Here is a 13,615-nt window from a genome sequence, read left to right as displayed (position 1 = left end):
GGGTGCTCCTGCATTGGGTGCATATATGTTTACCAGGGTTATATCTTCTTGTTGTATTGATCCCTTTAGTATTATGAAGTGGCCTTCCTTATCTCTGGTTATGGCCTTCACTTTGAGATGTATTTTGTCAGATATAAGTATTGCTACCCCAGCTTTCTTTTCCTTTCCATTTGCGTGAAAGATATTTTTCCATCCCTTCACTTTCAGTCTGTGTGAGTCCCTTCTAATGAGGTGGGTCTCTTGTAGACAGCAGATGTATGGGTCATGTTTTTTTATCCATTCAGCCACTCGATGTCTTTTGGTTGGAGCATTTAGTCCATTTACATTTAAAGTTATTATTGAAAGGTACTTGTTTGTAGCCATTTCTTTTTGTGTGTGTGTGTGTGGCTGTTTTCTTTCTGAGCTTGATATTTCTTCTTTTTACACCAGTCCCTTTAGCATTTCTTGCATGGCTGGCTTGGTGGTGATAAACTCCCTTAGCCCTTTTTTGTCTGTGAAGCTTCTTATTTCCCCTTCAATTTTGAATGATAGCCTTGCTGGATAGAGTATTCTTGGATTCAGTCCTTTGCTTTGCATCACTTTGTAGATTTCCGTCCATTCTTTTCTGGCCTGATGTGTTTCTGTTGAGAAATCATTTGATAATCTAATGGGAGATCCCTTGTATGTTACTTTCCGTCTCTCTCTTGCAGCCTGTAAGATTCTCTCTTTATCCTGAACATTTGCCATGGTAATTATGATGTGTCTTGGTGTGGGTCTTTTCGGGTTCACCTTGTTTGGGACTCTCTGGGCTTGTGTGACTTTTTTCTTCCCCACCTCAGGGAAGTTTTCTGATATTATTTCTTCGAATAGGTTTTCTAATCCATGTTCGTCTTTCTGTTGTTCTGGCACCCCTATTATTCGTATGTTGTTTCGTTTCATGTTGTCCCAAAGCTCCCTTAGGCTCTCCTCCTGTCTTTTAATTTTTTTCTCCATTTGCCGTACAGTTTGAGTGTGTTTTGCTTCCTTGTCTTCTAATTCACTAATTCGGTCCTCCGCTTCTCCCAGTCTACTGTTGATACTTTCAATGGAGTTTTTTATTGAAGCTATGTCGCTCTTCATTTCTTCTTGGGACTTACTTAAGTTGTTGATTTTTTCATCTGTTTCTTCTAGCTTCTTGCATAAGTAGTTGAGTTTTTCATCTGTTTCTTCTTGCTTCTTGAACATCTGGTGCATGTACTCTAGGAACCTTATTCTGAATTCTTTTTCCGTCATGTTGCATATCTCTGTCTCACTTAGCTGCTTTTCTGGCGAGTCCTCCTTTTCTTTCCTTTGGGGGTTTCTTTGCCTACCCATGTTTGATCTCGCTGACGTATGTAGATGTTGAGATGTTCAGTGGCTGCTCCCTGGGTGGCAGGGGCTCCTTGGGTTGTGGTTGCTGCTCAGACGGTTGCGGTAGCAGCTGCTTTCCAGTTGGCAGCAGCTCCTCTGGTGGGTGTTGTTCACAGCTGTGTTGGCTCTTCTGGCTGGTGGGGGGAGGCTTCATGTACAGCTGCTGTTCCACAGACAGAGGGTGTGGTGATCAGGAGGCTGTGGTGATCAGGAGGCTGCGGTGATCAGGGGGCTGCTGTTGCTTGGATCTGCGGTCTGGGAAACGCTCCTCTCTTACCAGCACTGCATGATCTGGGAAACGCTCCTCTCTTATGGGCACTGCATGGTCTGATCAGTTCCTCAGGATGCCCCCTTTAGTCTCAGTTCTCCGCAATCACAAAATCCAAATCTCAAATCTCCTGGCGCCAGCAAACCCGCGGAACTCCTTACCCCGGTCAGGGTCTGTGTCTGTCCCAAGAGACGCGGCTGTCTGCCATGCGGTCTCCCTCCGACCCTCTGGGCTCAGGTCTGGCAAACTTTCCTGCCCAGATCCCTGGTTTTTAACCTTTCCAGGGGAGGTCTGCCCTTCCCGGCTGCAAACCGTCTCACCAGCTGAGTAAATTTGCCAATTTGGGGTGGGTGTTATTAGTTTCAGCTGCTTACTCCGTTTGTTCCGGGACAAGACCTGGGACGCGTCTGCCTATATCGCCGCCATCTTGCTTCTCCGCATTGACCTTTTAGATGTTCAAAGGGTAGGGCATGGGGATCACTAGCTGCATAAGGATATAAAGTTTGATAGATATGGTGATTTAAGCTTTAAGATCACCATAAAGCCAAGTTACCTTCAGTCTTATTATTGTCCCAGAGGTATGTTTTTTATTAAGTCAGTATGCAATGTGTGCGAAGTCTTTAAAGCTACATGCCTAGTTCATGCCTTCATGTTACCACTGGTAGTGACTTGGCACCCACAGCATTGAAACTGATTCATTGAGTGCACTAGCACATTAGTTTGGGCCTCTATCCAACAGATTATTTTAGCAATATAACAATCCTGCCATTTATAAGAGAAAGTATGAACTGGATTGCTATATGTATATTGGAAGATAGGTTTTAAAAATGACAGAAATTTATAATGATTCAGGTAAAATGCATACATACTCTTTGGAGGAAAGAGTCATTCACTAATTCATTCATTTATTTATATCTGCTTTTAAACAGACACTTCTGTGTATCAGGCACTGTTCTAGGCACTAAAAATACATCAGTGACCGAAACAGGAAAAATATCCCTTTTCTCATCTTATGTTGCCAGCTCCAGTATCTTCTCTGCATCTATCTCATCTCTATAAAATATTTTAGGAATATGTCAGTGTCTGTGAAAAGAACTAGCTTTTTGCACTTTGCCTATGTTTTTCTACTCCTTGCTATAATTTCTCCATAGAACAATTAGAGGTTTGTTACCCTCTTAACAGTAATCCTCAGGAGAATTTATAGTAACTTAATAGTAACTTTCAATAAAGTTTTTAGTATGACTTTCTGCTTTATTCCCACACTTGGTTGATACAGGTAGCACTTGGGAAAAGGAAGAGAACTTAAGGTTATCATCTGATTTGGTAATTATCAGTAGAAAGAAGACAAACATTGAGAAACATAAGCTGGGTGTCTGTGGCTTTTTCTAGGAAACAGGCCGACTGGTTCTATGCTAACAAGATAGGACACAGCTTCCCATTGACCCTTCCCTTTTCCTTTTGTCCTAAGCATTTTATTGAGCAAGACTGACCCTTTATTCCAAGATATTTATAAATACAAATATCTTTTAAAAAATATATATTTTATTGATTTTTTTACAGAGAGAAAGGGAGAAGGATAGAGAGTTAGAAACATTGATGAGAGAGAAACATCGATCAGCTGCCTCCTACGCACTCCCTTCTGGGTATGTGCCCATAACCACCTACGCACTCCCTACTGGGTATGTGCCTATAACCAAGGTACATGCCCTTGACTGGAATCGAACCTGGGACTCTTGAATCTGCAGGCCGATGCTCTATCCACTGAGCCAAACCAGTTAGGGCAATAAAAATACCTTGAGCCCTAGTTCTAAAATCTGTGTGAATCAGGGGCACTTGCTAAACAGGCATAATCCCTACATTCCATACCTAGTGATTCCGATTTTGTGGGTCTAGGGGGGAAACTGCTATTTTAAAATGGATTGAAGAAAGGTGGGCATCCTAATGAGATGTATATGGGTTACATTCTACAACCATGGAAATATTGTTGAACCACTTTCTACTGGGCTGAGCCATAGGGATGACTTGGCCTTTAAATCTTGTATGCTGAAAGTCCAAATGTGTGTACTGTGTGTGCACTTAAGAAGCCAGCAGCCACCTATCGATGTCACATAGTACCCAAGGAGACTGTGTTACTCAACTGCTCACTAGTGGGAGAAGATTGTCTCAGCTTTGTTAACCATCTTTCTCGGGGTTTCTTTGTAGGCAATGGTGGCTTGCTACCCAGGAAATGGAACAGGTTATGTTCGACATGTAGACAACCCCAACGGTGACGGCCGCTGCATCACCTGCATCTACTATCTGAACAAGAATTGGGATTCTAAGGTACTTGGAATAATGGGAATAGAGTGTGGGGCTAGAAACTAAAGGAAAAGAAGGGGGAGAGATCAACCAAAGGACTTACATGCTAGCATATAGGCCTAACCAATGGACACAGACAACAGGGGGTAAGGGCATGAGTGGGGGTGGGGTGGGGGGTAATATGGGGATAAGGACACAAATGTAATAACTTAATCAATAAAAAAATTTTTTAAAAAAAGAAAAGAAGGCAGATGACTTAGAGGAGAGTTTGGAGTTCATAATTCCCACAGATGCATCTTTTCTTTTTCAATCCCCTCCCATACCCCAGGGTACTAAAGTTGAGATAAAAATAACGGATATCAAGTTAATGTTACGGGAGTAGGTAGAGTCATTATTAGGATATGGAAGGAGTGCTTGATGAAGAGAGGGTAATTTGTTATTTTAGGGATCGATGTTTTTAGTGTAATCAGAACTGATGGGACTCTCAATGCAGAATAAGATGTACACTTTTCTCTTCTAGCAGCAACATTGAGAGAATTTCACAAAAATAGAGCTGTGGGATAGAAACCTTCCCAAGCGAGGCTTCCCACACAGTCCTCTCTTGGGGTGATACATCTTATTGGTGGCTGCCTGCCATGGCTTACTGCGGTTTGGGAATGCCAAAGGCTTTATGGTTTATTTTTGTTTTTCTGAACATATAGATAGAAAGAGATAGGAAGTCTGGTTCCACACGTACAAACATTTGTCTGGAATGTGTATGCCTTCTGAGAGTTAAGGATGATTTAGGAGTCTGAGAAGTCAGAACTTTTTAAGCTTGTTTAGCTTTTGTACCTTCTGCACCTCCATGTCCTGCTCATTAGGGCAGCTGCTGGCTGTCGCTGGGCTAGGACATTTTATCTGGGGTCAGAAAAACCAAACCTGGGAAACAGTGGCTCAGTGGCAAGGCTCATCTCGTCTCCCTGTTGGGAAACATGATTAGAATTCACCCCTTGATTGTCCTTTAAAAACTTGAAAGGTGGTGTTACTGGCAAGCAAGTGAAGTTGTCAGGTCAGTGATAATAAATTGTGAAATATGAAATCATTCAACAAATAGTGGAGTGCCTGCTAGTGCCAGGCATTGTGTTGTGGGAAACGCTGAAGTATGAGGCCTGCATTCTACCCTGCTTTGGTTATCCTAGTCGGACAGATTGGGCATACACGTAAAATGAAAAAGTAATTCAATGAAAAGAGAGATACATGTAATAAAAGGTACAGATAAGGCGATCTGAGAGTTTAGGGAAAAAAAGCATGTCACTTCCAACTAACAAAGTCATATAGGAGCAGAGGAAAGCTGTAAATTCTAATTGAAGGGGAATGATTATTATGTGGGATGACTATCCTAGGAAGCTGTTAATATTAGATTGAACCATACGAAATTGCTGGGGGTATTTTTGTAGGTCAAAATCTGTCGCATATTGGTGATCTGTATGATTGAACCCAGTAGAATTCCATTTTGTGTCCATGGGCTTCATGAGTAGGGGGTGGGAAGGCTTCCTTTGGCATGAGGTCAATAAGGAAATAGCTCTCGCCAAATTTGAAATAAACTTTAATACAAAGTATGAGGCCGAAGTAAAAATGTAGGAGTCATATATTCTTAGAGTGGAGATTGGAAGATGGCTTTGTTTTTAAACAAGTCTTCAATATCATTGTTAAGTAACGATGTATGAGGCCAGAAAATAATCCTCCTTCTTTGTGGCCCTTAGCTACACGGTGGGGTCCTGCGGATATTTCCAGAAGGGAAGTCATTCGTAGCAGATGTGGAGCCCATTTTTGACAGACTCTTGTTCTTCTGGTCAGACCGCAGGAACCCACATGAAGTCCAGCCTTCCTATGCAACTAGGTAAGAGCCAGGGCCACGAGTCCGCGTGAGTAGTTTCTTGTACAAACACCAGTTCCTGGAGAATTCTCTAAACTGGTGTCCTATGCAGATGAGGGAGTAACCACACCCCAAAGCTGATAGCAAACCTGTTTGGAGTCCATTTTAATTTTTCTTAAAGTGAAAGCTTTGGATTCTTTTTTAAAAAAAAATACTTTTATTGATTTCAGAGAGGAAGGGAGAGGGAGAGAGATATAGAAACATCAATGATGAGAGAGAATCACTGATAGGCTGCCTCCCGTATGCCATCCACTGGGGATTGAGCCTGCAACCTGAACTGAGCATGTGCCCTTGACCAGAATCAAACCCGGGAACCTTTAGTCCACAGGCCAATGCTCTATCCACTGAGCCAAACTGGCTAGGGCACTTTGAATTCTTTAGTATGCAAAACCTAACGTGGGTTTGAACTATTAACAAATTGTTTTCCATTAGGTGAGCATATTGGATTCTAAATTTCCCAGAGTGTTTGTCTCTTCTGTCCTTTCTCCCCCACTCCTTTCAAAAACCTAATGTTGAACTGCTCCCCGAGAATGTTGGCTCTCACACCCAGGAATTCTGTGTGGTCAACTCTGGATGAGTTTATGAGTTGCCAGTTAAAAGCAGAGGAAGACTCTTGTGAAAAGAAAGAGGAATTTGTTTTGACTTATATTCTTTTTTTAAATTATTTTCTTAGCATAAAATTGGTTTGGGCTCACTGTTCCGATCAGATCCCAACAATTGGATGTAAAATATTAAAATAATCATGTCCTTAGATCATACATGGGAAGATTTTCAGAGTAACTGAACAACTTAGTACTGTTTAGTATTAATCTAGAAACTCTTGATACAATCTTAATTTTGGATTCTGCCTTTCATTTGCTGTTGTTTTATGGTTGACACTGTAAATCAGGCAGTACTAGAGTGCTGTGAGTTGCAGCTTGAATTGGGAATAGCAGCTCTGGGCAAGGGGTGAGAACATAGGTAGAAGGATAAACCTTAATGAGCCTAATTAAATGAAATTCATTGAATTAAATTCACACAAGTAAAGTTCTTAAGATTTATGTGTCCCCCACCAGAAGTCACAGAGCTGAGCCCCACACAGGGTCACATATTAAATGTCAAAGTGGAATGTGCCCTAGGTGAGCAGGTAACTAATTCTACCACCAAAGCCTGCTTGTGGCTTGTTTAATGGGTACAATAATTGGACCCTGTGGTTTGTGCCAGAATTCCCTTGTTATTCCACAATCCCTTGATGGTTGGAGTCATAGGGAACATTAGTGAACGTTGATGGGAAGCCCTTGAAGAAAATCAAGTGCTATAGAAATTTGAGTAGCTAATAATAGCTATAAAATGAAACTTTGAAAACTCATGCATGAAGCAACTCCTATTCCAGTCTAGCCCATAGATGGGATAAAGCTTATTAATGAGAATGCAGTAGAAAGCTTGAGGGCATCATTATTCCATTGCATCTTTGCCTCGGTGTCCAAAACTAAAGAAAGACAGCCAAGAGTTTTAGGTGTCTTGTCATTTAAATGAGTTATTTTTCAAAGCTTCACTCAGATGTCACCTCCTCTTCTCCGTGCTCTCCCCACCAAGTTGGGTCTCTCAGTCTTTAGCAGGATGATTCCTTTCTAGTCCTTTCTGTGTAGATCATTACACAGCCTGTTACAGTATTTGTTAATTGCCTGTCTCCCCTCTAGGGGCTGAGTTCCTTGAGGAAGAAGCAGATATATTCACATGATCATTTGAACTCCCATTGCCCACATTGATGCCTGGTGCATACTTGGAATTCCTTACACGTTTTATTACATTTAAATAGAATTGAAACCAGAGAAGTTTATTTTAAATTAAAATTGGAATGGATTTCTAAAAATAGGGGACATTTTAAATGTTGGCTTTATAAATGACTCTGAAGGGGGATTGTACTATGCATTTTTATTTTTTGGTAGTAATTTTAAATCTCTTTTCTTATATCTGCTTATCTTTCACAGATACGCTATGACTGTTTGGTACTTTGATGCTGATGAAAGAGCAGAAGCCAAAAAGAAATTCAGGAATTTAACTAGTATGTATTTGATAATTTTCTGTGACTTTTGATCAAGTCAATCTTTGACTTTAATTTTTAAAAAAATATTCTCATCTACTCTGTTCATTCTCAGCTGTGCCTTAGCTTTATATATAATGACATCTTGATGGGCTTAATCTTGAAACCCTAGCCTTAGCTCTGCTGGGAAAATCAGAAAAATGCAAAGGACATCCTTTGTGAATGCCTACTTTTGCATGAGAGGTTATAATTGATGGGAAATTGTTAACTTTTTATTATTAATGTCCACCCATCCAACATAACATTAAATGTTGTCCATGATTTTGTCACATTGCAAAGGAAACATGATGGAACCCAGTAGAATGGTTCATTTATTGGTGTGAGACTGTGACTCCCAATATAGAAACTGGGCTCATATAATATAAACTGAATATGACTTAAGAACTGTCCCCTCAGTACTGTAAAGCAGCATTTCCCCAAATACATTGTACAGAAACACTAATCCTGCTAGTCTTGCCAAGGTGGTTTATGAGAAGGTAAATTCTTGGGCCCTACAATATGGGAAATGTTACATATCGTATTCCTCTCTTAAAGAGTCACAGTGCCATTGGCATATTAACCAAGAAAAAGTAATCTAAGAAATCCTGCAGTAAAGGCATATTGCCTAACTCATGACCCATTTGGACTATATGCCTATCAAATACCTAAGAGAACACATTTTGCTAAACTCTATCAGGAGGCACTCTGCTCAATTTTGTTCTGTAAGATGGGAAGTATTTACTAGAGCTTTTTGGATGACATTTTTGATATTAAACTCATCGGATCTGACTCCTTACCCTCTTCATTTTCTTTTTTGTCCCTAATCCAGGGAAAACAGAGTCTGCCCTCACTGAAGACTGACTGTGTGCTCTGAATCCGCTGGCCTCATTCATTTTAGCAATGGTCTCTGAATTCTCTTTAAGAGTTGAGACCCAAAGAAGGCCTCTTCAGTGAATTGGTGATGTGCAACCCCCTCCTGCTTGCATCATTCACATCCCTGTCTTGCGAATGGTACTTTGTGTTTTCTTGCCAAGACTGCATCCATCTTCAGACACTCTCTTTGCCAGATGAACTCATTGTCTAACTCTGAAAACACCTGCAGACGACCTCTCTTGCCAGCGGTTTAACTGATAGATTTGGTAATACTGTCTATCAAACAGGAGCCCAGAAGCATGGGCGAGGGAATAAATCTTATTTGCACTTTATGTACACTTCCTGATTTGAAAGGAGGAGGCTTACAACGAAGAAAAAATGGTGACAGGTGCCACAGAGAGGCATCATTGAAGCCTTTGACAGCAAGAAACAGGAATCTGTGCCACCTGAACAATTTCCAGATGTTTCTAATCCAGGGCTGTTGGTGTTTCTGGAGAATTATCACAACCTAATGACATTCTTACCTCTACAAAGGGCTGCTGTCTCATTCACCCATTTATAAGTGTCCTGTGGGTAGATACTCCTTTTTCCTTGTCCTACAACCTGGACTTTTGGGTTCTGCCTCATTTTACTGATCATATGACTTTCTGATAAAAAAAAAATGGCAAACCAGGTGTTTCCTATTTTCACTTCTTACTTGGGGAACCTAGTTCCTCAGAGGCAAAATCTAGACATTAATTGTTTGATTGCTTTGTTGAAATGGAATTTGAATTTAAAGCAAAGGGGAAAGATGTACCTGGTAGTTTAGCGTCAGCAACCTCTGATACTGGTGTTGAAAGATCTGGGCCTACAGATATACAACAAATGTGTGTGCATCGTGAACGTTTTGAGAGCGAGATAGAGTTAGAAATGTGGACATTCTCATTCTTCAGTTTCCTTTTAAATGAGCTCACCCTTCTTTAACAAAATAAAATAATTTTTAGAAACAGGGTGCTGTATTTAAAAAAAGGAAATGGAAATAAAACAAACGTCCTGAAAAGCTTGGTTGAGTTCTTTCATGGTTTCTGTCCCGAGTTGCCTTTTCCAACAGACTGGACTCTGCAGACCCACTGCGGTGGGCAGTGTGGGGAGTCATGGGACTCGCTGGAACTGCTGCAGTAAGCACTGACCCTTGAAGGACTTTGCATCGAGTGTCTGCTCTATGAAAGTCACTCTTCCTAGTTTTCAATTCCATTTTCATAATTTAAAAATCTTATTCAATTATTTGCTTGAAAATCCCATGAACTTTAAAGGGCCAGGAATATTTTCTTTGGCCATTTACAGACTTAGCAAGAAACAAGCTTATTTTTTTTTTCTTTTCTGGTTTTAGAAAATTTCTAGCTAAGACGTGTCTTCATTCTCACAACTGCTCCTTTTTTTGATGGTACTAACCACCTTCAAACTTACTATGTAATTTTCTTATTTATTGTGTTTATTATCTTGTATCCTTCCTCTAGAGCAGTGGTTCTCAACCTTCTGACTCTTTAAATACAGTTCCTCATGTTGTGACCCAACCATAAAATTATTTTCGTTGCTACTTCATAACTGTAATGTTGCTATTGTTATGAATCATAATGTAAATATCTGATATGCAGGATGGTCTTAGGCGACCCCCGTGAAAGGGTCGTTCGACCGCCAAAGGGATCTTTACCCACAGGTTGAGATCCCCTGCTCTAGAGTGTAAGCACAAAGAAGACAGGGATTTTTGTATGTTTTAAATCAACGGGATATATTCCCAGCACCTAAAATAGTGCCTGACGCACAGCAGGACTCTGAATAAACTCGTTCTCCTACCTTCGCACGTCAATGGTCTGATTAATTTCCTTCATCTTTGGCAAGAAGGACTCGCTAGAATTTTTGGACATACATCTCTCATTGTTGACTTATAAATCTAGGCTAAGAGTTTTAGAAAGCTTTGGTCATCGTGTCATTTCATATTTGTTTACCTATTTGGACAGGTCATTGACCACTACGCAGCTGAAAACTGAATGAAGGATTATACCCTTTTGGTAACTTCCACTAATAGCTTCAGACAGGGCAGAACACATTCCTCCTTTGAAACAGTTTTGAAAAATGTCATTAAGAGAGAAAGAAAGAAGGTTGTTTCTTAGGAATTCATAATCTATAAAATTGTAACTAAGATTTTTCCCCATGATTACTAATGTCATGGGAATGACAGACTATTCTGAAGGAATACCATGTTTCAATAAAATGCCTTAGATCTTTCATTTTGCTCAATATTTTGACTTATCAAAATATCGAACCTTTTAGGCCTTGCTTACTCCTTCCAGACGAAGGTCCTATAAACTAATAAACTATGTATCAAATCAACTTTTAATGCACTGAGTTTTTCCTGGATGAATTTGAGTTCTGGAAGACTAACCTGGAAAACACAGCTATAATAGTGTCTGCTATTTAGCTTCACTGACAGCCCACTTAGGGGAGGACTTAGCCTTGCTAAAGCAATATTATTTGGCAAATAACCTGATCAATTTCCTTTATATTCTTGGCAATGAAATATTAAGAACCTACCTTAGTGTTACATCATCTATATAGTGCAGAGTCCTTGGCAGGAGATTAAATTTTGAACCAAATATCCAATTTCGTGGCTATAAGAGGTCTTACTAAGTGCATTAAATAGATCTTCAGTAGAGTAGTTAATACCAATTAAATGCTAGGCTGTCTGAATCATGAGTTATCCATTCAGACATGATTTTGTTTTTCCTTCTTTAAATAACTCAGATTTTTTAGAGGCTGGGCCATCCTAATTTACTTTGGCCATTCAGTCTTCAAATTTCCTGTGTTTCAGAAAGCAATGATGAGAAATGCCATGCTGGGTCAGCAGTTTGTGTAAAATGGGATTTTGGACATGTCAGGTACTTTTATATTTGATAACTATGAGGACAAGCATAAGGGATGTTCTTAGTAAAGTTATTTCAAATGAAAATAGTACAAAATTGACAGTTTTAGTCTTGAATATTTTGAGTGGCATGACAAGAATACTGAATAGCTAGTTGGTTAGAGACTATTGTCAAAACAATGGAAATAAATAGTTATTTTTCAAAGGGAAGCTGGCTATAGTTGAACTCTTTTGGATAATATATGCTCCTTTATATTAAAGACCCACTGTACTTTTAGACTCAGTCTACTGTCCAAATGTGATTTTTTTTTTTTTTAACATGCTGCTGTTTCACCGTGTTGGCAGTGTAGACCCTTTGAGAGACTGGATTACCATAGCCTGTCTCCTTTACGTTTACAAGACCAAGTTCAGTAGCTAAACAATTGATATAAAACAATTGGTAAGATAATTCTTAAGCACTCAGAGAATACCCGTATGCCATGCCTGTTCTACATGCTGTCACATGTTATTCTTTGCAGCCTCAGAGACAGTTCTTCCTCTTTACAGATAAGAAAGTGTACTCCGAGTGGTTAGGTGGCATGTCAAAGGTTACACAGTGATGAGGTAACACATCAGGATTGACTCAAGACTTCTAACTTCCCCAGTATTGCCTTTGCTGTCTCCTACCTGCAGAAGAGATGCCAAACAAAAGAGTGAATGGAATTGGCAGAGAGGGAGCTTTAAATAAATGATTGTTACTTGATATTTTTATATAATACTAGAGGCCTGGTGCACAAAATTTGTGCATGGGGGGAGGGGTCCCTTAGCCCGGCCCTCGCCCTCTCGCAATTAGGGACCACTGGCTCCTAACCGCTCTGCCTGCCTGCCTGATCACCTCTAACCGCCTCTGCCTTGGCCCCCACTGCCGCAGCTTCATCCAGAAGGATGTCCAGAATGACATCCGGAAGGTCGTTCAGCTGTCTGGTCTAATTAGCATATTACACTTTTATTATTATAGATTTTAATTATCAACAAGGGTCTCATGCCAAACATCCTAAAGGAATGTCAAGCTTTCAATATAAACCACGTGAACAGAAAACACCAAGTTCATATTTGAATTCTCTCTCAACTTTGCAAAGGGATCTTTCCTGCCTGCATAACAGACGGTGGAGGAACTTTGGGTATATGTCCAACATTGTCCCCTCGGGCTAATGCTGGGCTTGAGCATATGGGGCGTGCTGTCACCAGTGCAGCAGAGTTGAGCAGTGTGGGCCATCTGGAAGTGAAAACAGATTTGGATTTCCTGGGTGCAATTTGGAGACCTCCGAGCGGGCCGCAGTGCATTGGGACATTTAGACAATGCATAAGCTGCCACCCTTATGCCCTTATTGGTGGAAGTGGGGTATTCCTTTCCCCGCTGAGTGCTAGGGTTGGGTTCCTTACAATATCTCTGATAGATCCTCCCTTCCCCCAACTGGTGGGCAGAGTAACAGCAAACATGACTTAACCTGCAGCCCAGAAGTACCTGAGTGCCTAACCATGTACCTTATATGGACTATACATTAAGCCACCAATCAGCACCTGCCAAATACCCTAAGCCCTTGTTCTTATATGGACCATATTAAGCCACCAATCAGCGTGCACCGAGTACCCTAAGCCCCCATTCCACCCCTCAAAAGGAGTGCCCACCTCTGCACGGGTTGCTGCTCTCTCATTGTGAGACAACTCAGCAGGTCTTTCTCCTAATAAAGCCTGAGGTCTTGGTTTTCAGCTCCTGACTGGTCTTTCATTCTTGAGAAAAAGATTTTCTGAGACTTGCACAAGAGGATAAGTGACTTTTATTTGTGTGGAATTACATTTCTGGGTTTCCAAAGTCCCATTTCCGTAATCCAGTCTTGGAAGAAGTGCAGCTGGGGATTCAGTAGAGCTAGAAGAAAAGCAGGGTCCAGGGTT

General features: G+C 40.7%; 1 protein-coding gene across 1 annotated transcript in view; it reads left to right on the top strand.

Moving 5' to 3' along the window:
* The window catches only part of EGLN3 (egl-9 family hypoxia inducible factor 3), a 33,632-nt gene extending 23,002 nt beyond the window's left edge, over nucleotides 1-10,630 (top strand). The window contains exons 2-5 of the mRNA XM_070427826.1: nucleotides 3,839-3,958; nucleotides 5,677-5,813; nucleotides 7,820-7,893; nucleotides 8,741-10,630. Coding sequence (XP_070283927.1) covers nucleotides 3,839-3,958; nucleotides 5,677-5,813; nucleotides 7,820-7,893; nucleotides 8,741-8,772 — 363 coding nt within the window. The 3' untranslated portion in view covers nucleotides 8,773-10,630. The remainder of the gene's footprint in view (nucleotides 1-3,838; nucleotides 3,959-5,676; nucleotides 5,814-7,819; nucleotides 7,894-8,740) is intronic.
* Nucleotides 10,631-13,615: the final 2,985 nt, after the last annotated feature.

Source organism: Myotis yumanensis, unplaced genomic scaffold (assembly GCF_028538775.1).
Source record: "Myotis yumanensis isolate MYYU_CA2020_CCGP unplaced genomic scaffold, mMyoYum1.0.hap1 SCAF_1, whole genome shotgun sequence".
In the NCBI taxonomy this organism is placed as follows: Eukaryota; Metazoa; Chordata; class Mammalia; order Chiroptera; family Vespertilionidae; genus Myotis; species Myotis yumanensis.
Note: the sequence above shows the minus strand (reverse complement) of the source record. Positions and strands in the feature narration are given on the sequence as shown.